Source organism: Cetorhinus maximus, chromosome 3 (genome assembly GCF_964194155.1).
Source record: "Cetorhinus maximus chromosome 3, sCetMax3.hap1.1, whole genome shotgun sequence".
NCBI lineage: Eukaryota > Metazoa > Chordata > Chondrichthyes > Lamniformes > Cetorhinidae > Cetorhinus > Cetorhinus maximus.
In genome coordinates, this window is record NC_135881.1 from 176,159,400 (window position 1) to 176,187,383 (window position 27,984).

Consider the following 27,984-nt stretch of genomic DNA (forward strand, 5'->3'; position numbering starts at 1 on the left):
AATTCGGTATTTGAATTCTGAAAAGAATATTGCAAGACAGGTATCCTGTGATTGACCTCAGTGCAGTATTCTTTATCTGCATAATTATAATTGGTTGCATGTAACTATAATGTTATCTGTGGCCGAGCAGTTAAAAGTATATTCTTACAGAATTCATCAGTAGTTCAAAGGTTGTGTGCGTGTATCCGTGCGCACCTCTGTGTGCATAAAAGATACTGTTGTTGCCCAAACTACTTGCTCACCCTCCACTGTCTTTCCAGCTTATGATTCGTCAACAAGTTTAAGACTGAGCCAAAGTCACCATCATTATCCTGTATGACTGTGACTGACTGATTACTTGCTTTCCTACTGCTTTCAACACCTATTTCATTCTTATCCACCAACTCTCTCCTGTGCCACCCTTTCTTGTGGTTTCAATCCTGCCTGTCGTAACATAACTGCTTATAGGTTCTCTGGTTATTTTTTCTTGCCCCACCTGCACAGTTATTTCAGCAAAATCTCCAGGATATCCATCCTAATTATCATCATTCATGTTCTGTCACTTGTGGATGTAATCCGCAATTCTGTCACTTGTGGATGTAATCCGCAAGCACATCGATGCCAGAATCTGCTAACTCTACCTCACTGATGCTAGTTGCTCTAAGTTGTCATTCAGATGAACTTTATGTTGTAAGTTTTAAGTAAGAAGAGCTTTATAAATGTAAGTTATTGTAAGTGAAGGAAGTTTTTTAAATGTCATTGTGAGAGAAACTTTATAACGGTTATTGTAAGGGTGGGGAGCTTTATAAACGGAAACTTTAAATAAGTATACAGGTAGATTGTTATTGTTAAAATAAAAGAATATTGATTTGATTTGTCAGTGTCAACTAAAAACTGGCTATTTAATAACTAATATTACTGTTTTGGTGAATGATTAGGGAGTCAAATATTCCCTGTGTAATACAAAATGGGAACCTGTTCTTCATGATTTTATTAGCACATTGTGTCCATAGAAAACTCTTGCCTCTGCCCTTCCCATAGATCGAGGTCATCCATAGAAAATTTTTGTTTGACAAGCTACAGTTACGTTTTTCAGATCCTCCTACGCCAAGCATGTGACACTGTGAAGAAGGCCTCTATGGAACTGGGCGGACTGGCTCCATTCATTGTTTTTGACAGTGCCGATCTGGATCGAGCTGTTGCTGGTGCCTTGGCCTCCAAGTTCCGAAATACCGGGCAGGTGAGTAACTTGAGTCAGATGAAATCGAGAGTATCTGATTAAATGGACTCTTTGAAAGTTGCTTTTTATTTTTAATTTCACCTTGGATGTACAGAGCACCTTTAATGGTTAAGAAATGGAAGTGTATTCCCAAATTAAAACTTAACAAGGATCCTCAGTCATTCATCACTATACTTTCAGAAACTTTGTTTAAAGGCACAGACTAGGATATTTTGTGTAGCACTCCCTGACATGGTATTCTGGAAAAAGACCAAGTATGAATTGTTGCTCACGGGGCCCCAGTTATCACTGCAGTACAGCTTTGTGGATGTGAAATGCTAATTTTTAGATTGTCTGCAACTTGTATTTTAAAAACATAAACCTGAAAATTAAGGGGTGACTTAGGAGCAGAAATGGGTTTTTGTAGCAATTTGCATGGAATTACATAAGAGTTCACAGCACTGAAACAGGCCATTCAGCTCAACTGGTCCATTCCATTGTCTTACGTTCCACAAAAACCACCACTCTCACCATTTTTCATCTAACTCTATAAGCATTATAACCATTCCTTTCTTCTTTATATGTTCAATACATCAATGCTATTTGCCTCAGCTACTCCTTATGATCGTGAGTCCCCCAATCTAACCATTCTCTAGGTGAAGTGATTTCTGTTGAATTCATTATATTAGTGAGTGACCACCTTATGTTTGTGGCCCCTGATTTTGGTGTCTCCAATAACTAGAAACATTGGCCTCGATATTAACCCCTTACACAATGGATGAGACAAGGTTAAAACATTTTAAAACAAGGGAACATGTCCCTCACCTGCATATATGTGCCTGTTACTGTTTTATAGTGGCGGGTTTTGTGTTATGCAGTTGTCTTGCCCTTGGAGGCTGGGCACTTACATTAATGCATCGGGCTCCCACAATACAATGACTTCCTTGATAGTCTTCTGTATCTTAATGCTGAGGTTTCTTGTTGTTGGGACAGTTATTTATTGTTAATGCAGATAGGTTTACAAATGCTGTTTAGCATTGATGAATCTGCTCAAGAGCGTCATATAAACGTTGAAGGGGAAAATAAGCCTCGGGAAGTGTGTTATGGTTGTGAAATGATGCACACTATCCAAATTTAACATTTTCACAAATTCATTGCTACATTTAACCACAGGTGACTATTGAGATATTGTTAGATGAAAGTTACTATATAAATAGATGCTAGGGTGCATGGCAAGGTCACCACCTCTGAGTTACTTTATTTGGACATGTATCATTATTCTTTCATCATCAAAGCCCTGGAACTCCCAAACTAAAAGCATTATGGAGGTACCTTCACCACAACGGTTGCAGTGGTTCAAGAAGGTGGCTCACCACCACTATAGGACAACTAGGATAGGCAATAAATGCCAGCTTTGTCAGCAATTCCCATACCCCGAGAGTTTTTTAAAGTTGTTTCATTTTTTTTCTGGACATTTGAGAATCATAATTCTTGATATTCAATTGAGCCTGGTCTGCATATAAGCAAGTACCTTGCCCTTTTAATACCAGCTCAGCGCCCCCTTTGGTCAATTGCCATAAGCCTCATATAGTTTCAGCAAAGAAGTTTAAAAAAATAATTTTTGATGGGGGCGAAGTTTGAGGTGATCACAATGGTGATGGCTTTGAAGATTGGTGAACCTCCTTTCCTTGTATGCTGTTAAGCAACCTGTGCATGAACAGTATCAAACTCAGGTGTTTAGGGAGCAGAGACAATGGCAGCAACATTGCTCATGTAATGGAATTAAAGTGTGAGGTATTGATTCCCTAGCTGACAACACCCTTTGTGTACATTAACTGTTGATTAGTATATTAAAGATGATTAGTATTTCATTGAAATTTGTTTAATTTCTTTCTCATAGTCTTCAGCTATATGATTATGTACTTGAGCTTTTTAAACTTCTCTTCAAAAATGAAATCCTCACTGCCATTTCCCTTAGTTCAACAGACAAGTTTAGCCTCCATTTGGCACCTCCCCATTGTATGTGTGATGGTGACCCTGACCACATTCAGCCATTCTCTGGCAGCGTATAAAAGTTATGTTTTGAGTCATTGTACTACCCCCAGGGTTCACATCCTTTCCCCATGGTTTTTCTTTTGGTCGTGGGAGAATAGAAGGGAATGCAAAGGCTCAAGATAAAAAAAAAAATCGGCACTTAAACTCTTTTTTTATTATCTAGAACTATCACCATATATTTACAACCACACTAGCTGCTTAGGTTGTACTGATACTTTCAAAGTTATTGGTTTAATTTTAGACCATTTTTCTCAGTCAGATGTGTATTAATCTCTCAAACATTTTTGAGTTCTGAATCAGATTCAAAGTTATTACCTATTTCTGTCATCTATTGGTTTTAACTCCCAAAAACCACTAATACTTTAGATATGTACTACATCATTTCTATTAAAACAATTTAGTTTTTTTCTATTTAGTGAGGTAGTTCTACTAACTGTTCCCTGCACTATTCATTGCCTGGAATCTGATTAGTGCTGCATATTTGAATGTTGACGTTTTGTTTCTTTTGATTCCCACTCAAATGTAGACTTGTGTCTGTGCGAATCGGTTCCTTGTACAGGAGGGAATCCATGATTCTTTTGTAGAGAAGATGGTGGAAGCTATGCAGAGAGATTTGCGTGTTGGAAGTGGATTCGATGAACTGACTACACAGGGCCCCCTAATCAATGAAAGAGCAGTGCAAAAGGTAACAAACTGTATTCAATCAAGGCAATCCATGCTAAATGTTTTTTTAAATTATAGTTCAGAACGTTATCTTGGAGGTTTCCAACAATTTCTTTTCATTCATTATTTCTTCAGAAACTGTTGTCAGCAATATGAACTAAAGGATCCTGCACCATTTTTTAAAAATTAAATTGCATTTATATAGCACTTTTAACAAGTAGGTCTTAAGGAATGTCTTAAAGAGGTGAGGTAGGGAGATTAGGAAGGGAATTTCAGAGCCTAGTCAGCTGAAAGCATGGCTGCTAATCGTGGGTTAAAGGAGGTCCAAAAAGGCTGGAGTTGGAGGAATGTAGGGTGTTCTTGGAAGGTTGTGGGGCTAGAGGAAGTTATAGATATAGGAAGGAGGCAAGGTCATGGAGGGATTTGAATTCAAGGATGAAAATTTTTAATTCTCAAACACACTATCTCCTAATTCCATGTCCCAGGTTGAAAGTCATATAAGTGATGCAGTATCTCTCGGTGCCTGCATTGTAACCGGAGGAAAGCGACACGGTTCTGGAGCAACATTCTTTGAACCAACTCTTCTTTCTAACGTCACAACAGACATGCTTTGTGCACAGGAAGAAACATTTGGGCCTTTGGCACCTGTCCTCAAGTAAGAAACTCTTCTCCGTTTCTTGAGTATTTATTAGAAGTAATTTCAGTAAATATATGGCTGTCCTAGAAAGATGTTGCTTCATGAGTCCAAAAGAGTCCTGTGAATAAATGGGAAACCTGGCATAAGACCCAATACAGGTGGTCTCCTGCTCAAATTATTGGCTTGTGGTTTTCTTGTCTCTGCAGTCAGACGATATCCTGGGAGTGAAGGGCTGGTTGTAACAGTACATGTTGGTTGCAGTATATCAGGATGGGACAGGCCTGACAAACCAGCTGGCCTCCATTTTCATATGTATATAAAGGTGCAGCAAATGAGTCCAAGTAAAGCACCTGAGCCAGTATCAAGAAACCACTAGACACCTAAGACCCAAAACATATCAGTGTCAGCAAAAAAAAAAAAAAAAAATAGGTACTGTAGCTTTTCACTTAACCAATAAAATTAGTATTTTTGCATCTGACAGGTTGAGAGATGGTTCTGGCAGCATTTTTCCATACCGCCAGCCCCTGCAGCAGCCAAGCCTGCCTTAATACCTTTGGATAACAAAAATCTAAGAACCTCAGTTTTAAAATTAACCATTGATCTAGCTTTAATTGCAATTTGTAGAACAGACTCCCAAACTTCCACCATTTTTCATGTGAGGAAGTGTTTCCTAATTTCACACCTGAAAGATGCGATTCTGCCTCCTAGTCTTAACTCCCCAACTAACAGCAATCATTTCTGCCAATCTACCTGTTTCCTTAATGTCTTGAAAACTTCAATTTCAAAAGGATGAAAACATCCTTTAACCTTCTATATTCTAGAGAAAACAACCTTAGATTGTTTGATCTTTCCTTGTTGCTTAACCCTTGGAATTCAGGTGTCATTTTAATAAATCTATGCTACACTCTCACTAAGCCCATAATATCCTTCTGAAGGTATTGTGCCCAGTACTCTTAGGTATTCTACATTACAACTGTAACTACACTTCAGTACTTCATTGGCTGTAAAGCGCTTTGGGATGTCTTATTGTTGTGAAAGGCACTATATAAATCCAAGTCTTTGTGCCTCAGTAACAAGAACTGAATACAATATGGAAGATGCAGTCTGACTACAGTTTGAGTGTGACTTCCTCTACCTTTTGGCTGTAAAGTTTAATGCTTGATTTGATTTGTTGATTGCTGCTCCATCACTATTATATTTTCAGCATGTATGAATGTATTAAAACCTAGATCTCTCTCTGTACCACCCATAATGTTAGAACCATTCGTGAAGTACTCATGTCATCCATAAGTGCTTTATATGTCTGTATTAAATTCCATGTGCCATTGTTCTGTTCAACATTCCCTCTAAACTGCATGGGTGTACAGCAATCCAGAATGTACCACACAGGGATCAAACAGGCAGCGCACAACCAATGTTCAAATTAAATACTCCTGGCAGTCATCAATATACTGGAAAAAGAGGTGAGAGAGGGAAACTGAACAAAGAATGTTCCACATATCCTACCAGAAGGTAGGCATGGTTAGGATCCATGTGGGTTCTAACCTGTCACATCTCCTTTCATCATAACTAGAGAAAGTTAACTGATCTGAAACGTCAACTCTTTGCACAAATGCTGCCAGACCAGCTGGGTATTTTCCAGCATTTTCTCATTTTGAGATATCCCCTTGCAAAAAGAACTTCCACGTGTAAATAGACCTACAGTCTGTTACACTCACCATCTTCTTCATTTTCCCGCACCTCCCCACCAACCAGTTTCTTGCACCCAATGTGAAAGGTATCCTGAAAAACTTAAACAAAAAATTATTATAGCTTGCCATTACTTATATCACACTTATTGTGATCCGGCATGCACTGCCTGAAAAGAAAGTGGAAGCAGGTTCAGTTGTATCTTTGAAAAAGGGATTGGATATATATGCAAAGGGAAATTTGCAGGGCTCAGCAGAAAGAGTAGCAGAGCTAATTGGATAGTTCTAAGAGCTGGCATGAGGGGCTGAATGGCGTTAAGGTTTCATGAATTTTTGTGTTTGCAGGTTCCAGACTGAGGAAGAGGCTGTAACCATAGCTAATGCTTCCAATGTGGGACTGGCTGGTGAGTACAGTTTGTGGGGCATGACACCCAGTGCCACTTAAAGCTATGCTGAACAAAAACACAATTGTCTGCTTTCGGTTCTGAGTCAAGAAATTGTTTCTTTATATGGTAGTGTAATAAAATTCCTTCCAACTTTATAATTTACCATTCTAGGTTACTTTTACTCCAGCGATCTTGCTCAGATTTGGCGGGTTGCTGAACAGCTAGAAGTTGGAATAGTTGGTATTAATGAAGGACTGTTATCAACCCCTGAGGCACCTTTTGGCGGAGTTAAACAGTCTGGCCTTGGGAGAGAAGGCTCCAAATATGGCGTTGATGATTATTTGGAAATCAAGTATGTGTGTTTTGGAGGTTTATAAAGACTTGAGGGATAAATATTAAAACCATGTCACTCGCTGCTGTTATTCTGTGAACTTACTCGAAAAACCACCTTACTGCAGAAAAATTTCCTGTCATCTAATGAAATAATATTGACAACCTAGCATTATTTTTTTAAACACTTACTGATCAAGTACCAGATTAGAAGGGGGAAAGAAGCAACTCTATTTGAATTGTTATAGTAAATTCAATCTATGACTTAACTGTAGTTTTATCCTCACCTATTCTGGAGACATTAAATGTGAAATGTTTAAACAAACATGCTGGTTTATGTATCAACATTCGTAATGTTTCTGGCGTGTTTATAAACACTAATGCACCAGTTTAATATCATATTGGTGTAAAGTGGCTATTGTTTCTGAATTTTAACTTTGGTTCTAATTTCCAATATCTGATTGCTAATATGATTTTAATTCAGTGTTTTTAATAGCTATGTGCAATATTGTGACTATTATAAATAATTTAGTTTTTTTGAATTTTTTGTCTCAATTGCCAAATGTTCAAGAAATGTCTCCATGTCAAACATGGAAATTTTGTATTTGATAATCCAAATTAGTTACACATTAAAGATTCACTGACCTAATTATGTTATGGATGTTTATGTTGAATCTCAGAATACCTTGTTATAGTTGTTTTAAGTTATATGTCTTGACGCAATAAAGTTTAAATGTGAATGATATTGAACTCTTTGTTTTTTCCATGTGTACAAACACAAGTCAGCCCTAAATTAATTATTTTGTATAGTTATAATCCATGTTCTGTTAGACAAGGCCAAATCCAAATGGAATCGCCAAAGGATGTCAAATGGTAGGTTACTTGCCTTTAGTTAGGTTGACTGTCTCTTCAAAGGCATTTAACATAACTAGGAGAAGGGAAAAAGTTGTTGGAATGTCTATTTATAGAGGGGTTTACAGTTCCTACATTATTTATTACATTTGATCTGTAACCATGAATTATGTTGATAGTCCAGATTAGTTGCATGTGAAAGATACAAAGATTCACTGACCTAATTACGTTATGGATATGTATGCTAATCTCATAATACCTTGTTATAGATAACTTCAGTTTGCTATGCTTTAACTATCTACTTATTTTCTCTGCAACCACCTCCAGTTCTCTAACCTTCAAATCTCTGCACTACTTTAATTTAGCCACAAGCACATCCTTTTTTTATATTGTTCACCATTGGGAGCAGTATCTTCAACTGCCTAATGCCCTTCCTAAACCTCTCCACTTCTCTATCTCATTCTTCTTTAAGATGCTTTTCAAAATCTACCTCTCTGGCTAAGGTTTTGATCACCTGTCCTCCTTACATGGCTCAGTGTAAAATGTTGTTCGATAATGCCCCTTTGAAGTGCCTTGGGACATTTTACTATATGTTAAAGGTGCTATATAAATGCAAGCTGTTGTTCCATCACAGCATAAGCAGCCCAAGTTTGTCCTGGATTAAAGTGAAAGCAAAGCACAGATGAGCAGTGTTAAAGAAATTTCAGCTGTGCTGATTTCAGTAACTCTACAGGTGTACTGTAGCTACAAATGATCTGGCAAAATGTACTATATAGTACCAGTTTGGTAGATTGCTTCTTGATTTTGAGTTCTTATAGAAAGTGATACACTTTGCCAGTTTTTCATATAGTAGGAAGACTTGAGGTGAATGCATCTTGAAAGTCAGATCTGCATGAACCAATCCAGGAATCAAATGCATGAGTACAGTTGAGAAAATGGGAGGGTGGGTATACTTTCTAAAAAGAAATGATGCAGTAACATGTTAAAAGGGCAGGTAGCTCATAGCATTACCTGTGCTCTCTATGGATCAGCACTTGAACATAACCTAGGATAGTATACTGCTGGTCTAATGGCTTATCTATGTACAACATTCTAGTTCTGGCAATAGTATGAAATACCGCCATATTTCTGGACCTACCAGATTGTCAGAAAAAACTTGAGACACTAAACGGTTCAGGCTAAACTACTCAAATTTATTGTCACTTAAATTATACAGAAGCAAGAGTAAGTCAGCAGGTTAGATAGCAGTACATTATTTAGCTTTCACTGGTACATTGAATTATTTTGAGTTCACTGCACATTACTTTGAGTCCTTTAACTGACATTATATACTGAAGAGAGACAACTAGGCACTTTGGCCTGCTGGCTCACTGCTGCAGCAAACATTTCAATCATGTGAGCTGCTGAACTGGCTAAAGCTACAGGATGGATGGGTGGTGATGCTTAGAGCATAGAGCTATCAAAGCCAAAATCAAATACATACAATACAGGAACATCTCACATTCCTGTAGATTATTTTTTGTTTGTTTATTCATGGATGAGAGATAACCACATTAGTCCTCAAGATTATTATTGACCTGCAGAGTAAAGCATTTGGGCTGCCTTCTGCAGCATATACACTCATCCACATTTCTTCACAAATAGCTTGAAGTAGTTAGGAAAAATATAAGATGCACCAAATGATTAGCTATGCTTGAAAATTCTGCCAGGGATTCAACCAGAAGGCAGTATATTCCAAACTATAGATACAATATCTTAATGGGAACATTTTTAAATGACATCCATTTTAAACTTGGCACAGCATTAGACTAACAAGTTCATAAAAATACAATAAAGCCTTTCTGATGGATTGCAGCTGACCACAGCCTGAATCTGGTGCTGTAAACTCTCAAGTTAGCAGCAGTGAAATTTTAGGGCCACAATAGATAATGCTTAGTGGTTTTATATACTCTTGACTCTGAAATTCCAGAGAAACCAATCCCACAGATTGCCCCAGAATTGTCTATCATGGAACCTGGTATACCTCATCGCTTGGTGCACTAGCTTTCCCACCACTCAGGACTCCATTGAACCTCAGGAGCTGAAGCATCATTTTAGGGGGCCCTCCCAATAAAAAGGGGGCCAACTCAAAGGATTTGTCCATCAAACTGATAGCAAGCCAAACAGGAATCTTAGCAGTAATCTTAGTTTAATGGCCACTTCATACACAGCCACCCAGCAAAGTGGGCTACTAGTCTTCTGTCTTGCGTATAAATCAAAAGATGTATTATTTATAATCAAAAACTTACTCAACCTGATTGTGTTTGAGCATAGAGGATGTAAGAACATCTGATGGGAGTGTGTTTTCCTTCAGGAAATGAGTGTGTCTAATTGTTTTAACACAAAGCAAAAACAGGAGCATAAAGGTAATTTTGTGAATTATTGTGGCTAGAACAATGCAAAGAGAAATGTCAGGTTTTGTGGCAGAAAAACAAACCTCTTCAGAAAATCTACATGTCCTTTTGGAATTCTGGGGGGCACTCAGGTGTTGAGTGGGGAAGGGTAGTGAAGGTTGATGGACCCCATTTCAGCCATACCCACTAAATGCAGGTGAGCAGTGTAATGGGAAAATCACATATTCATAGAATGATTACAACACAGGAGGCCATCTGGCTCTTTATGGCTGTGCTGGCTGCCTAAGAGCAACTCAGCTCAGGATTATAGACTTAAAACGCGTTTCAACTCTACTCAAAACACTTTCCACAGTAGTGAAAAGGTAGTCTGGTTAGAAAGATAGTGTTGCACTTCAGTTCCAACATGCTAGAAGGATGGCAACAGCAACTCCGCTAGTCCTATTCCCCTTTTCCCTGTAGCCCTGCAAATCTTCTCCAGATAATTATCCAATTCCCTTTTGAAAGCCATGATTGAATTTGTCTCCACCACACTGACAGTGCATTCCAAATACTAACTACCCACCACATTAAAAAAGGTGTGCACGTTGCCTTTGGTTCTTTTGCCAAACACTTCAAATCTGCATAATCTGGTTCTCAACCCTTCCATCAATGGAAACAATTTATCTCTATGTACTCTGCCCAGACCCCTTGTCATTTTCAATGCCTCTATCAATTCCCCTCTCTAATCTATCCACATAACTAAAACCACCCCTGCAACCATTCTCATAAACGAAGCACTGCTAGAAATACCGCCAGTCCAATCTCATGTATCAGCAACAAAGCCCTGGGGTGGGGGCAGAGGTAGGCACATACCAGCATATTCCAGGGACTGGAAACTAATGTAGATTAGCAAGGGAGTGATGGGGAAGCATCTCATTGTGGTACAGGACATGGATAGCAGAATTTTGGATGAACTGAAGCCTAAGGATGGTAGGAGGTCAGCAGGAAAGCATTTGGGAGGTGTAAGTAGGGAGTCTTTGAGACAGAGGTGGTTTGGGATGGGAAGCTCAGCGTGGTTTAGCATGAGGCAGTGACTGGGAAAGACATAGGGTCAATGGTGAGAGTATGGAGTTCGTGTTGGGGACTGAAGATAGTGTCTTCAGTTTTAATGTTTAGGACATATTAGGAGTCTAACAAAAATGCATTGGTGACAATTTTGATAGGTTTCAATGTAATCAGGAGGCAAAGCATCCTAATCAGCCATTTCTAATATTTCCTTTATCTGATGCTTGTGATAAATCAAAATAGCAAATCCATGTTTTGAGTAGCAGCAGAAGAAATAATGGACCTGACACCCAATACAAGCAGTTTCTCAAGTTTAGAATCATTTCAGATGAGCCTCTTGTAAGTGGCGTGGTTGGTAGGCTGGTTCAGGTTTTCTTTCCTGATCAAACAGCTAATATTTCATTAATTACCCTCAATCCAACAAGTACAGGTGATGGTATGATATCAGTAAAGACAGATAACAATCAGACAAACTAGTGTAAGTAACAAAATGGTGATCAAAAATAACTAGACACAAATGTTCATACTGAGAGAAGGGCTAATAATACAAGCCATTAAATAATGCACATCCAGATATACATGAAGTTACCAAGTACTACAAACAAGATACGCCTATAATAGGATAATACCAGCCCCATGCAGTCTTCCACAGTAACACCCTTCTCCAGAAGATCAAAGAATGTTCAAACCATCTTTCATAGAGTGCTCATCACAACATTCCGATCCAATGCCCAAAATATATGACTGGAAAACATATCCCTTCTCAATCGTAGATGTAAAATTATAGAGGCCAACAGTTCATTTGCTGTCAATCCAAAATAGCCAGTCTTAAAAAGTGTTATCTTTCATCAGCAAATGCTTTATTGCTTAGATTTTTAAAGTTCCATTTTTTACACACATAAGATCCCGTGGTTCTATTTGAAGAGCAGGGGACTTCTTCCAATGTCCTAGCCAATATTTATCCCTGAACCCACATCACCAAACTCTGTTCATTCATTTCATTGTTGTTCACAGATTGGCTGCCTAGTCTCCATACGTTACAAGTGACTATACTTAAGTAGTATTTAATTGGTTCAGTTGAAAAAGTGTGACACTTCCAGGAAATGCACATGATGCTTAAACCTTTCAATAGACTATGGACAGTAACTCAACAGGGAAAATTATTTGAACTCTGAAGTGAAGGACATAATTTTTAATTGCTTATTAATTAATTGCTCCAATCTCTATTTTTCATTGAGTAACAGTCAGCAAAAGGCAGGTCTCCGTTTGCATTACTAATTCTACCTACAACTTTGTTTTATTTATTCTTAGTTATAGAACTCAACGCATGTAAACAGAAAGATGTTTTGCACAGCTTGTACAAGTAGCCATATTGCTGCACTGCAGCACAAAGACAGATATGAACTGAATGCTTTTACACTGGCATAAGAACAACTGTAATATCTAGATCCATTTCTTTCAGTGTGTGAATTAACCATTTAGTTGTGCAACCTTTTTAATATTTAGCATCAGGATTTCTTTTCAAACTCACCATTCATATATTCTAAGACCTTGTCTATTACCAAATTGGATTTTCATGTGAAAAGAGAAATTGTTTCGGGAAAACAGTTCCCATGTCCTTTCTTACTGATGAAGCTGCCCTCTTATCTTACATTTGCACGCGCTTTGTGTTAATGCAGACTTAATGGAAATTCCTAGAATCATAAATCTATAGGAAGCTGAAATTACAAAGTACCTCAATAGGACCAGTTCCTGACAAACCTTTCTGCTGTAAAGGTGTCAGCATTCAAGATGAACAATCAAGAGCTGTAAAAAGGGCTCCTTCAGTAGCTTCTGGAAAAGTCTCTTCCAGAGTACACCAACATTGTAAAAAAACATTTTAAAATGTCTATTAATAATCCCAAGTGGGTGATTGTACCCAGTTTTGCACTGCAATATAAGTGCATCACAAGTCGGCCACATTCTCTTACTCAGCAAATTTATCTGTTTTGGGGATGATAATTGAAGGAGATGCCATTCTTAAGTGAGCCATTCATACCAACTTTATGGTTCTCCTCGACGGTTTCTCTGCTAAAGAGTGTGTTCTGATCGCTGTCGAATTCCGATTCAGATACCATTAAACTCGAGTTATGTTCTGTGCTTTTGTGTTTCACACCTAGAGTAGAAAATCATAATGCAAGTCAACAGGAAGGATAATTCACCATTGGATGATCCAGTATTTGCATCTTGATAAAACACATCTCCATATGTGAAGATAGGAAAAAACTTGAAATAATATAGTACCTTTCCCAACCTCAGGATGTCTCACAATGCTTTACAGCCAATGAAGGTATCTGTGAAGGGCAGGCACGGTTGTATGTGTCAGGAAGAGATATTAATGTACATAATGTTATTGGGAATTATAATTTTTAAATAGAGGTTTAGTCCGTGTGGGTGTTAATTGGATTAAAGCCAGCAAGTCTGGGTGCTTTGATGTATAGTAAGTAGTTTTGAGATGTAAACAGTAGGTAGAGGGTCCATCTGCCTTTTGTTGAATAGAGCATTCAAGAGTGTGAGTGAAATCTTACACCTAGCTAGGAGACACCAAGCAATGTTTATATTACTAATAAAATTGGTACTATGAAAGGGGTTCAAAAGGCCTGGTGATGCAATGAAAATTTGCATTCAAAGGGAAGGCTAGGTATAACCTGAGAAGAGTGTGTGTGCATGCAGGTCAGAGTAAAATCAAAGCCCAGAAGCCTACCACTGTGTCTGCAAAGGAATCAAATTGAAAGGAACCTCATTTTGAGTTCATAAGGTGAAAATGCTTTGTCTGGTATCTCGTTAAGTCTATTGGTTATTATTGCCTTAGTGGAGATTAATTAGGGAATTTGTTAAAAGTTATGATAGTAGTAATTTGTAGCCATATGTATGTGTTTAATTTGTTGTAAATTAATAAATGTTTCATTTAGTTTGATATAAAAACCTCTCTAGAACTGGTGGTCTTATTCCTGAATTTAGAGCTGCAATTCAAAACATACCAATTGAAAATATAGGTTATGACAGTTGTTTAAAGTTTCCCTCTGGGATTTTAATAACACAGCCTTTAACAACTGATGTGTCATAACATAGGAAACACAGTCAACTCCCGCCATTTGCGGGGTTTCCATACCTGTGACATCTCACAAAGGGTGAAATCACGAACGATGAACACAGTTTATAATGGGACTGAATTCGATATGTTCCAGCCATCCCCAAATTTTACGTTTTTACATTAATGGCATCAATAAAAACTACTTTTTTTTAAATTAAATTGAAGACAATTTTACTGAAGAAATTGTCAACACAAGAAAGAAACAATTTAACACTTTCAATTACTGAATACAGTAGTACAACTTACAAATCACTAGTACATTGAAGACAATTTTACTGAAGCAATTGTGAATACAAGAAAACAGGAACAATTTAAAACTGTACTACTGTATAATCCTATAAATCACAGCAACCCACATGCACATGGAGACTGCAAATGTGCAGTGAAGGACCATTTACAGTGCGCGCTTTCTTCAAGGAAGAGAGGACAAACAGTTTTTGTATGGTTTCTGAAGAATTTTATAAAGTAAGTTTCTTACTAACCTTTCAGGACCATGTGCAGAAACTTGAAATGTTCACTTCTGTAAATGCTGTTTAGTTTATGTTACAGTATTTTAACACTTGGAGGGCAGGAGATTAGCAACTGAGTTTCAATGCTTCTAAGTGCGCAGTGACACCAGTGCTTTGAGGGGGTTCCGAAATGGGGGATTTGCCATCCATTACATAGGTGTGTGCTGTTTAAATGTCAGTGTGAACTTGTGGCTTTTATAGGCTGCACGAGCTTGAAGATCTGCAAAAAGAGGCAAGTTTGTGTCTCTCATGCCTGTAATAGTTGCGTGTGTCTTTTTGTTTTTTGGTTTGACTTTTAAAATTGATAGTATCTGTATTGTTACAATTTTAATCGTGGATGAGCGAAGTTTCAGGGCACGAACTGTGATTGGGTACACAAACAAATTTGCGCGAATATAAACAAAATCACGATGGAAGGGGGCACGAACGGTGGGAGTTGACTGTACAGCAACAAATTTAGGAACGACAATTTGGGAAGGACAATGTGATATAAAAAATAATTACCTGATTATTAAATGATATTGGTTGGGGATAAATATGTGCCAGGTCACCAAGAAGAACTCCCCTGCTCTTCTTCAAAATAATGCCATGGGATATTTACCCATTTGAAAGTGAGATCGGACTGTTTTAACAACTTATCCAAAGAACAGCACTACCAACAATGCACAGACCTCAGTACTGCATTGCAATGTCAGCCCAGATTACGTGCCAAGTCCTTGGAGTGGGACTTGAATGCATGACCTTTTGACTCAGAGCCAAGAATCCCAACACAAGTGTTACAGAAGGGCTCCCATATAAAAAATGGGGGAAATACAGGACTTTTGTATATTACAAAAAATACAGTGAGCCGTTGTATACTTGTAGTGGTCTGCTGTGAGTTGCGCTAGCGACATGGCTTGAATACCATTCCAGTTACCTGGAAGCCATTTTGACATTGTTCTGATTCCTCATCCTTAAAGACAAAACAGCTACCAAAAATAGGCTGTATATATATTTAAAAACCTCATTGCATTTAAGGAAACCTGTTGAGTTAATCCTGGGTGCATGCATCCTGGTATTGCTATATATGCAACACTATCATGAAGAGATATTAATGTCCATAACGTTATTGGAAATTATTTTTAAATTGGAATTGTAGTAGGACCTGTGTCTATGTGTGTGTCTTAATTGGATTAAAGCCAGCTAGACTGGGTGCTTTGATATATAATAGTTTGAGATGTTAATTAGATAAATATAAGGAGTAAAAGGTCAAGTGCAATTTGCATTTGTTGAATAAACCATTCGAAAGAATGGGTAAAATCTTGCACCTAGCTGGGAGACACCAAGCAATGTGTTTATATTGCTAATGAAATTAGTGGAATTAAAGGATTATTGTTAGGAGAGGTAAAATTTTAAAAACCTAGTAATACAATGGAAAATTTACATTCAAAGGGGAAGCTAGGTATAAACAGAAAGGAGTTTGTGTGTGAGTCAGAGGATTTTAAGATTAACCAGCCTGTAAGCCTAGGACTGTGCAAAGGAAACAAATTACAAGGGACCTCATTTTGAATCGTATGGTCAAATGTGCTTTGCCAGGTGACTGTTTAAGTCTATGGGTAATTTTTGCCTTGGTGAAGATTTACCTGGAAGTGATTAATTTGAGGATTTGTTTAAAAGTTATTATGGTAGTAATTTGTAGACATGCGTATGTGTTTAATTTGTTGCTAGATTAATAAATGTTAAATTTAGTTTTATATAAAAAAACCTCTTGAGGCTCAGCAGTTTTATTCCTGAATTCAGAGCTGCATCTCAAACATACCAATTGAAAATATAGGTTATGACAGTTGTTCAAGTCTCCCTCTGGGATTTAAACAACTCAGTCTTTACCAACTGCTGTGTCATAACAAACACTAACCATATTTCGGCCGCAATGCCATTCGTTCCTGATCATCCATATTGTCCAAGATGGTGTATTTGTTTTTCTTCCTTACTTTGGTTCGCTTTCTGTTAAAAAAGAAATTTGTAAGATCATTGTGTGCAAAGGATTCAAAATGTTCCGGTAATGTGTTACCTTTATTTCATAGTTTCTAATGAATGACGTGGAGGTTCTTTGTTAGCACATACGATATGCATACCTCTTACAGCAACAGATACAAATCCAGCATATTCCTCCAATGATGATGATTGTTAGAAACACTGATAAAATCACATACAATACACTCCAGTCTGTGAACAGAAAAATAAACAAGGCTTATAACAGCAACTGAACCATTCTTGAAGATCTGCATTTTTATATCACCTTTCACAAGCTCAGGATTTCCCAAAGTACTTCACAGCCAATGAAGTACATTTTAAATGGAGTTACTTTATAATGTAGGAATCACAGCCAATTTTCACGCAGCAAGGTCCCACCAATGTATTACCAGATAATCCTATTTTTGTGATGTTGGTCAAGAGATAAATATAGGCCAGGACAGAGGGGAGAACTATGCCACTCTTTCAAAATAGCGCCGTGGGATCTTTTAAGTCTTCTTGAGAGTAGACATCTCATTCAAAAGACAGGACCCCCTCAGTGCTGCAATGGTGTGTCAACCTAGATCATGTGCCCAATTCCCTGGAGTGGGACTTCAGCCATAACCTAACTCAGAGGCAAGAATACTATCATTGAACTATTGCACATAAGTAAAACCTAAGCAACATCACCCTACTGGCTTGGTGCTTTTATGGACTGCTGGTACAGGACTGAGGCAGAGAGAGACCAGGAATGTCTGTGGTTCAGTCTGAGAAGAGTTAGCTGGCCTCAGACAAGGACAATAGAATTGGCTTCAGTGTCTTTCTTCTAGGAAGGTGAATGCAATTGGGTTTCCGGATCTGATTGATACATAGTGCCCTCTTCTGGAAAATACACACATGTTGGAACATGGGGACAGGAATCGGCCATCCAACCTATTCCAACATTCAATTAGATCATGGTTGATCTGGATCTTAGCTCCATTTATTTCCATTTCCATATCCGATACACTGTTAAGCCTGCTGGCCAACCAGAGAGGTGTCAGGAACAGTTGAGCACGCACACTTGACATGCAATGCAGCCGGTGGCACGTGCACAACTGTTCCTGACACCTTTCCGGCCAGAGAGCGACAGAAGCATTGGTAAATTTTTTTTAAAGTTGCTTTAAAAACTCTGAAGACCACAAAGAACTGCCCACGCTACCTTGTACAAAGATCTGTTTCTCAGACCGGCGGAGGGGAAATGTTTGAAAAGTTCAGGGCAGAGAGTTGTGGAGTTGTCAAGACTTTGTGCACCAAGTTCCTACACAACTTGACCAGCTCAGTTGATAGTTAATGGGACTCTGAATCCCAGTGTTATTGTCTTGAGCTCCACACTGGGTGATGGTTTTTTATTTAACATTTTCTTTAAGAAGGTGTCCCAGCCAGAAGACAGGAAGGAAAAATATACACATTATCCACATCAACCTGGTTACTTTATAAGATTTTTATTTTAAAAATGGACAAGACTTTACCCTAACTAGCCATGACTCATGCCAAAGGAATTTCTAACCTTCAGAAACCAGCAGGGACTTCATTATCTTTAAAGAGGTGCTAATGCACTCTATGACGGCCGACAATCAAATTCCAAAGAAATGCACCCACCCTCTGCGTTTCTAAGGGAGAACTCCGGCCAATGGAGACGGCATGTCTGTAAGGGACAGAAGGGACCCTGACTCTCTATTAAACACCTCAAGATTCCAGACCTGAGAAAATACATCCTTCTCCCAACACCCAGGAGAATAAGTGGGAGGTATGTCACATTGACCTCCCCCAAGCTGCTAGAACCTGTAATATTGCCGTGTGGAGCTGAACCCAGGCAGTCTACCATTTTATCATCTAACAGGTAGCAGCAGAAAGAGCTCAGTCCAGGTGAAGTGCCTAGTCATTATCTACACTGTGAACTGCTGGAACATTGGAACTTCTGTATCTGTGCCTTCAAAACTAATTCATCTCTACGTGCCTTCTCCCATCCTGGAAGTCCTCACTTCTGGAAAGTTGGATCACCCTCCAACAGTTTCAGCCTGCTAACCACTGAAGGAATACGCCACTGGACTTTTGATTCTGGACTCACGTGAAACCATAACTCTTATTTTTATCGTGGTCTTGTCCTGTACTCTTTCCCTATTTTATGAACGCAAAAAGGGGTGGATGTTGGGAAACCCCTTTCCCGCATTTTGTACGCGTGTATAAAATCAACCAACCCTTTGATTTTACCCCATCTCGGCTTTGCTGTGGGGTTATTAATAGAGGATTGGATCACTCCAAACTGAAGGGTTGGGGAAAATATGCCACCACTTATAAAGGGGGAAATCAGAAACACGTTTCTGCTTACGGACGGGTAGAGAGAGGAGAAATCAGGCTGTTTAAATTTTTCCTCCCTCTGGTCTGTAACAAAGGTAATAAATTGTACTCAGTTAACTGAACAAGAAACTTTTGGACAAAATAGATTGCGCACAGTTCTTTGGCAGATATGGTTTGTTCCATTATGAAATGTTATGGCTGACACATTCATTAAAAGGCATCCGGATTTAGCACCTGGGCAACCAGTTATTGTTGCTGGCACTGTTGCTAGTTTCTTATTTTCTTCTCTTACTTTGTCAAAGTTTTGCTATCCTGGACTTCATTTTCAGGCATGCTTTTAGGGTGAAGTATGCCATAGATGCAACCCTATAACTCCTATCACTGTAATGCATTTGCACAAATGCAGGAAGTGCTCCCCCTAGAGTTGCGGCACAAATAAACACAATCTATCGTTTAACACTCATACCCAACAAAAATATATCAATCTCACTTCTGAAATTTTCGATCAACTTGGCCCCAACAGCTTTTTGGGGGAAAGTTTCAGGCTTCCTTTCTTCTTTGTATGAAGAAGTGCTTCCTGACAGCATCCCTGAATGGCTTAGCTCGAATTTAGAAGTGATGCTCCTTGTTTTGGATTCCCCACCAGAGAAAATAGTTTCTCTCTATCCCTTCAACCTTTTAATCACCTTCAACACTTTAGTTAGGTGACCCCTTAATCTTTGATACTCAAGGGAACGCAAGCCTAGATCCTGCAAACTTAACCCTTGTACACCCACTATAGACACTAGGTGAGGACAGGATCCAATTTAGCTACACTGGTCGCCAGAGGTAGGTGGATGCTGCAACGTAAGGGTTAATACTAATTTAAAAAACAATAATTGACCAATGAGTTGGTGCACCAACATCCATAGCACACAGTGAATCACCTCCAAAATAAACAATGCCCTATCTGATTAACAGAATATCACTGTAATGACAGTGTAGTTCAAAGACTACCTGACATGAAACAACATAATGTGCAATCAGCCTTTAACACTGTATCCATCTCACTAAAAGCTCCTCCCTTCCCCTAGACACCCCAGTACATCATTCCATGGTCAAGAGAGCGGAGAAATATCTAGCTTCCAGGGCTGTTCAAAATCTACTCTGCATGGTGAATGAGATTAACAACATATGCTGACGTCCTCTGCTGGTTGCCTTCTCCACAGAATCTTACAGCACAAAAGGAGGCCATTCTGCCCATCATGCCTGTACTAGCTTTTTGAAAGTCCCTAACCCTAACCTTTTCACCAAAACTCTATTCCTCTTCTAGTACATGTCCAGTTGCCCTTGAAGAGTTCCTAAGGAATCTAATTCCACTACCTTTCAGGCTGTGTTCCAGATCCTAGCAGCCCTCTGTGTGAAAACAATTCTCCTAATTTCCATTCTAAACATTTGCCAATTATTTTAAATTGATGGTCTCTATTAACAATCCACTTGCTGGAGAAACAGTTTCTCCTCACTTGCTCTACCAAAATCCCTTACCAGTTTTGAACACCTCCATTAAATCTCCCCTTAACTTTCTCTGCTCTAAGGAGAACAACTGCATCTTTCTACACTCCCTCCACATAACTGAATGCCCTCATCCCTGGTGTCATCCTAGTAAACCTTTGTATCCTTTCCATGGCCTTGACATCCTCCCCAAAGTGCAGTGCCCAGAATTGGACACAATGGCCCAGACTTTCAGGAGAGCAGCAATCACTGTTGGATTGCCACTCTGCTCTTTTCTTCCTACCTTAGTCGGGAGCTGCACCTTTCTCGCCCAATCATCCGACCCGGGCCTGGTGAGAAATGTGTAGTGCAGCAGCTCCAGAGTCCATCCGGTACAGGGCTGCAGCATCAGGGGAAGTGAAGACATGCCCCCTTATTATGGCACGAGCTGCCATAGAGCGGTAGGTTTAAAGGTCCCTTTGTTCAAATATCACTGAGAAATCAGGGAAAAGGTAAGTGGGTAGGATGGATGGGAGGCCGGGGGGGTGGGGGGGGTGGGGGGGGGGGGGGGGGGGTTGGGGGGTTCAAGTGGTCAGTTGGTGGGTGAGGGGAGGTCAGGTGAGTCAGTTGTGAGATGCAATGTGCACTATCCAGGGTCGGGGGGTGAACAATGCTGTGGGTTTTGGTGGCCAAAGAAAGCAACCCAGGAGAAACAAAAACAAAAATAAAAATAGCTGGAAAAACTCAGCAGGTCTGACAGCATCTGCGGAGAGGAACACAGTTAACGTTTCGAGTCTGTATGACTCTTCATCAAAACTAAGGGAAAATAGAAGAGAGGTGAAATATAAGATGGTTTAAGGGGGGGTGGGACAGGTAGAGCTGGATAGAGGACCAGTGATAGGTGGAGATAGCCAAAAGATGTCATAGACAAAAGGACAAAGAGGTGTTGACTATTTTCCCTTAGTTCTGTTGAAGACCCATACGGACTCGAAACGTTAACTGTATTCCTCTCCGCAGATGCTGTCAGACCTGCTGGGTTTTTCCAGGTATTTTTATTTTTGTTTTGGATTTCCAGCATCCGCAGTTTTTTGCTTTTATTAAAGCAACCCAGGAGATTGGAATGCAACTGCTTCCTTTTTTAAACTCAGTATCCAGCCAGTAGCGAAGGGAGCAGAGAAAGCTCTCTTCTGTGTTTGTTTGGTCTGCACCATCTTTAAAGCAGGTAGCTGACACATGGGCAAGGCCTGCGCCCTCAATGCTTTGCTTGGTGCAGGGAGGAAGAAGCTGCCAATTGGAAGGAGTGTCCCTTCAGATTCATTCATTGAGGCAACGTGGGGTGGGGGAGCACTTTGAAAAATAAGTCACAATGAACGAGCCTATTCCCCGTTTTCCAGATAGGACATGGGTTTTGTACAATATTTCCAAGATGACGCATTGCGTTTTGAGTGGCAGTGGCCTTCCCCTGTGGAATGGAACATCTCCCTGGCCACGTGCTGCAATGGAACTCTCCGGCCCTGGGCTCATGCTCCGGGGGTGGCTCTGGTGTCGTTGCTGGCTGACACGGCGTGAGGCTACAAGTCTTGTACCGCTCGTCCTCTGGGATCTGTCACTCAGGTACAGAAAGAGGAAGCCGGGTTATCAGGCAGCCACTCTGCTGAAACTAACCCCATCGCCCTTTACTGCACGGAGTTTGTCTTCTGTCTTACCATGCACTGGCTCGTTCAGAGAAGATGCTGCCGGTTTGAAAGACTGTGGCAGAGCTCCACAGTCAAGTGGGAAGTCAGAGGAACACAGTGGTTTGAGAGAAATATTTCCCCCCCCGCAATGTACAGCATATTGATTTTATTGCACCTGTCTGTATGTGGCCTTTTGAACACGTTTACACTCCACAGGGTTGTAACTTCGTCACCATTTCTTGCATTCAAATATCAGAAGCTCTTTATTTTTGAAATAGCTTTTATGCCATGTCACTGGCATTCTGTGACATCACTTCCAGGAGCTTTCCATAATGTCACTTCTGCCAACAGCTCCCTGAATATGCCCAGCTGAGTTGGCAATCCTAATGTAGCTAATAAACTGATAGATTGTTATGTGTCACATGACTACAGTGTGCCAGTGAATGTGGCACTGTGGGATATACATTCACATAACAATTAGCTCCCAACTCTTTACGAATTATATGACAATATAATAGTTCACCCATGTTTTCAAGCAGAACTACTCACCACAGTTGCTTTCTCCATCATCGAAGTAACGCTGTATCAGATTCTCCATCCAGAACGGGTAGCAGACGCAACGCTTAGTGAATGGGTCACAGTGCCCGTGGCCTGAGCACTTCAGAAAGCAGACTGTAAACAGAAGAAGTCACCAGCAAGATGAGTAACATCACTCTCCACGAAACCACAAACATGGATTTAAGGAAATCCATGCTTAAAAAGGACAAGTTTATACATTCCGGTAATTCCACAAGGATCCCCTACTGTCACAGAGCTTATCAATGGGAAATGAGAGAGAAACAGGGGTATAGTGTTACAGAGGGTGGACTACCAACTTGCTCACAGACCTTTACCAGCAAAGCTATGTAAAAAGCTACACGCATGTGCATGGGGTAATCATGTTGCTTTATTCTCCGTATTCTTTTAAAGATCCTCCACCCAAAATTGGGAAAATACAAAGGGCGGAATATTTTGCCCTCCCCCAAGGTGAGTTTGGTGGCGGGAGGGACATTTAATCAGCTGGAAGGGTGGGGGCATGGGGACCCTGTCACCATCCTGTCTCCATCCTGATTAAGTCTATGCCCAATTGAGACCCTTAATTGGACAATTAATGCCCACTTAAGGGCCTCATCTCATTATTTCAACCAACCATCCCCCCACCCCCAACCCTCGCCGACACTCACTCATCTCTGGCCTGGGATCAGTGACAATCCTAGGCCTTGGGTGGGTGTCATACTGGCAGCTGCCACTGCCTTCCCAGTGGTGCGACTGTTCAATACAGCTGTCCCCCTCTGAGATTGGCCACCAGCTCTCGGCCGGGCACGACTTCTGCTCCCCTGGGTCCATGATCCGGGGGAGGGCCCATCTCTGGCCGTTCCAAGTGCCTGAGTGGAATAAGATTCAGTGGGCCTTCCTGAAAAGAGGCAACGTGGGGCTCACCAGCTCTCTAGCCAATGGCCAAGAGCCGTCACCTCCACAAGATTCCAGTCAAAGTCTGTTTTATTCTGTTTTCCAACCAAAAACCCTACTTGCTAAGCAATGAATTGAAGCGAATCTTCATCCTGCAACTTCAATGCATAATAAACTGTTGCACCAGCAAATCATGATGCCCTTCATGACAGCAGTCCCTTATTAAGCATTCCCTGGCTTGCAGTGATCAAGTACACGCCGGTCCGCCTAACATCAGTGGTGGGGGGGGAGAGGGGAGCAGTGGCAGAAACTTTTCTGTAACTTTCCATATTCAGCTTTTATGGACATTAATTCAGAACAAACTTACATAGCATTTGGAAAAGTATTGGCTAATAAATAAAAGTTAGCATGACTATTTTTAAAAGGAAAATCAATAATTGACCTGAAATATTAATTCTGTTTCTTTCTCCACAAATGGTGCCTGATCTGCATATTTCCATAATTTTCTGGTTTTATTTCATATTCTTTAGCATCTTCAGTATTTTGCTTTTGTATAAAAAAGATGGTTTAGTGCTGACTAACATGCTGACTTATGTCATGCAATCTGGAGGTGCTTGTAAAAATGAAAAATGTATTTATATAGGGCAGCCACCCTCAGGCCCTTCAAAGCTCACAAACATAACAAATTACTTTAAAATGGAGACTGAATTATATCCTTATTTTAATATTTCCATTATAAATTTCTAATTTAACATTTGCAATGGAAACTTGCCACACTGTAGTTCTACCCTTTACCAACAGAGGTTATTCAGTGCCTCCAATAACAGAAGGCCATAATCACCAAATTTAATGCCCCCAAAAAAGCAATATCCATATATTTCAAAATATGGATATTGAAATCCATAGTTTCAATTATGGATTTGAACAGAAGAATTTATAATTGGAAAAATTGACAGGAAGTGCAAGATCAAATATGTCTATTATAGGTATGAATATACATACACAAACTCAAAAAGCAATTACTGGGGACTACTATCAATTCAGTCAACTAAAAACCTTTGGGCAAATGCAGCAATACTTTCAGGCAAAACAAGACCATACTGATGCAAATGGTCAAGATCATGCTCATGCCAGTCTTCAAGGAATCTTATGACACGTCATGCATGTTGTGAATACAAATTTACAAAGGCATTGTTCTTATAATGTGACTTGTTTAATTAGAACCATTCAACAAGGTAAAATGTAAAGATATTGCAACTCACCAACTGTATCTATCCTCAAGGTTTTGAAAAGCAGGAAATCCACTTTCTCTCTCATGAGCTGTTTCTGCAAACTCCTCGCTACATCCACCCCTTTATATACCCTGTACGGCTGCCCACCTTGGACATAGAACGTCAATACTGTACTGCAGAGGCACAGGATACAAAACCATCAATCAATGGCATAATATTGACTGCTCCATATTGTTTCAACATCCAGAAGGAAGCCCGTACATTTAACTGCAACTTTTAATTCAAACAACAGAATAAATAGTTGTTCATCATTAGAGGGATCCCACCACCCAATCCCCAGAAACAGCAAAATGACAATTAGAAAGACAAAACCTCCTGTATACAAACCCTATAATCTGCTGTATTTAAAACAAATCAAGACTACAAGGATATAATAAATTATTCCCAGAGAATTTTTTATGCTCGTCTAAGTGAATCATATCAGTCCTGAGGAATGAAATTTCCACCTCCCCTACCTGCAGCAAATTAGGATAGGGTTGCCCAATGTTAATTTATAAGGCATCACAAATATTAACTATGGATCAATACTTGAAGATACTTGAGGCTGGGGACACAGTTCCAACATGAAAAGGAGTAGGTGAAAACCAGCATGGTTAAGGGATGGAGGCAGGAAATGGTAGGAAACACTTAGGTCTTCTGTGGCAATTCTCATTGGGTATTGGGCAGGAGAAGTTCTGTTGACCTTTCATTGGGAAAGAGGTGGGCCTGTGGAATGGCATCTCCATATTTCCCATTGCTGTGTCTTCCTTTACACTTTGAAACCTGGATCAGCCTAGTTAATTGTATATCAATTGTAATTAATTATATGCAGGTAGAGGGTATTAATTGGGATTTCACTTGAGGAGTTATAAAGTGACACTCACTGAAACTGGGGTTATAACTGAGTTAGGAGTGTATGTTTTTCCATTGCTTCACTTTGTAAATTAGTGTTAGACTGAGTAAAGATTGGTTCCAGTACTATCCTTCATCAACATGCTTTCTTGGAATATAACAGTTAGTGGAGCAGTGTAAATGGAGCTTTCAAGGCTTGGTTCTTGACCTGGTAGTCATTTACAAGTGAAATCATTATCCCTATGGCAGTAGGTCCTTTGTCCCAAAATGAGCTGATGACATCATTCCGAACAATAAAAAGGGATAAGGCCCCAAAAAAAGGGATGAATATCCCAACCTCCCCGATGAATGTAAGACAAATAATGATTAAAAAAATTCTGCATTACTTGCTTAGGCAGCATTAAGCCCTTTTCCAAAAGATGTGCAAAGATGTATGTGTAGTGCAAGACTGTGAAATCGTGATACCTGCAAAAATGAAGAGCAATACTCATTGTCGACATACCTCGCCTCAGAAGAGGGGTGTATTTTATGAAATTGGGTACAGGTACAGTAAAATAGTGATCAAGTTACAGAACTAGTGATCTGGTGTTCAAATCAAACATGGGCACTTGAGAATTTGAATTCAGCTTAAAAAAAAACATTGAAAAGACTTTTTTTCCCCAGGAGTAATTTCAAATATAAGAATGAACTCTTTTGGCCTATAATATCAATGTACAAAATTATTTTGTTCTATTTCACTATATTTACTAATACAAATAACAAAAATAAAGATTGGAGGTAACTTGCTGTCCATATCTGGTATGGCCTGTATGTCACTTCAATCCCCTGTCGACCTAATTGATTTTTATTTTCCCAACTAAAAACGGCCAAGCAAGCCATTCAGCTGTACCAAGGCAACTAGAAATAAATGCCAGCCTTGCCAGCAATGCCCATATTTATATATATCTCTTATGAGTGATTATAGAAATTTTATGCCTGGCTCCCAAAGCTCCAGCCCAACTACCTGGATTCAGAATGTGCCTGAATCTTCTGTACATTGATGTCTGTATCAAGCAGCCCCAACAGCACAGCCAGCTGTCGCACCAGGGTGTCCTTCTGCTGCTCAGTCAGACTGCTCACACTGACCTGTAGTACCAGTTCCACCAGGTCATTCTTCCTAGGATCTGCAGGCCATATATACACAAGCATTAGATTAGACACTGGAGGACAAGATACAACACTGTTTCCCATGAAACCTGACATGTTTTAGAGTAAATAAACAGTTATATCTGCAGAATATATTCAATTCTCCACGTTCTGTACCTCTGTGCTTTATCTCAGACCTTGGTGCAATTTCACTTCTACCTGTTATTCAATGCCGTGAAAGAAATATCAACATTTTCTCCTCATTACATCCAATATTGGGCTTTACTCAAAACTGGAGCCATGCCAACCTCCCAAAAATGGCAAAATATTTTCAGGATATTAGCAAATTATTGGTCAACCACTTAGAGCAGGGTGACTGAGGTAAATTAGACTGAGTGGCAGACCATGCTTGGACAATATACATGTGGTGTAGCCAAGACCTGTCGATACAGCAAAACATGGTATTAATGGAAGGATTTGGATGATTCCTTTAACTGTTCACTCCTTTAAATTTGGAAGCACATTTTGTGGATTGAAGAGAAAAGGCAGGATACGTTGGGCAAATATATGTAACAACTCATTCTATCTGACATGATGAACATGGAAGTAGATTATACTTAACTTTAAGGACAGTCAGAATTCATCATATTTGACCATCTTGGTGTTTTACAGGAATTTTTAAAAACATACTTCCTTAAGGATGAAGTTCTACAATCTTTGTTCATGCTCCAGTCCTACTTGGTCATCCTCCATGTGACGGAACCCAATCCTGCCCCTCACCTAAAGTCCATATACAATTTCTAGCAGCTGTCATTGGATAGCAATCAAGGCCCTGGTAAGCTTTTCTGGCCCAGGGGCTCTGAGGCTACATGAGGGGTAGTTCCTGGGGGTGGGGAAAGACTTAAACAGATTTGAGAAACA

The 27,984-nt window shown here is 39.7% G+C and overlaps 2 protein-coding genes across 2 annotated transcripts in view; one reads left to right on the forward strand and one right to left on the reverse strand.

Annotated features, from left to right (window-relative positions):
• aldh5a1 (aldehyde dehydrogenase 5 family, member A1 (succinate-semialdehyde dehydrogenase)) overlaps positions 1–7,697 on the forward strand; it is a 34,727-nt gene extending 27,030 nt beyond the window's left edge. Inside the window, exons 6-10 of the mRNA XM_078539312.1 lie at positions 1,076–1,219; positions 3,780–3,938; positions 4,402–4,571; positions 6,587–6,645; positions 6,799–7,697. Of these exons, the coding sequence (XP_078395438.1) occupies positions 1,076–1,219; positions 3,780–3,938; positions 4,402–4,571; positions 6,587–6,645; positions 6,799–7,004 (738 nt within the window). The 3' untranslated portion in view covers positions 7,005–7,697. The remainder of the gene's footprint in view (positions 1–1,075; positions 1,220–3,779; positions 3,939–4,401; positions 4,572–6,586; positions 6,646–6,798) is intronic.
• Positions 7,698–12,092: 4,395 nt separating this feature from the next.
• LOC144679053 (dyslexia-associated protein KIAA0319-like) overlaps positions 12,093–27,984 on the reverse strand; it is a 116,746-nt gene continuing 100,854 nt past the window's right edge. Inside the window, exons 14-19 of the mRNA XM_078539313.1 lie at positions 26,942–27,101; positions 25,078–25,220; positions 22,916–23,038; positions 17,003–17,093; positions 16,783–16,871; positions 12,093–13,401 (exon numbers count right to left, since the gene is read on the reverse strand). Coding sequence (XP_078395439.1) covers positions 13,226–13,401; positions 16,783–16,871; positions 17,003–17,093; positions 22,916–23,038; positions 25,078–25,220; positions 26,942–27,101 — 782 coding nt within the window. The 3' untranslated portion in view covers positions 12,093–13,225. The remainder of the gene's footprint in view (positions 13,402–16,782; positions 16,872–17,002; positions 17,094–22,915; positions 23,039–25,077; positions 25,221–26,941; positions 27,102–27,984) is intronic.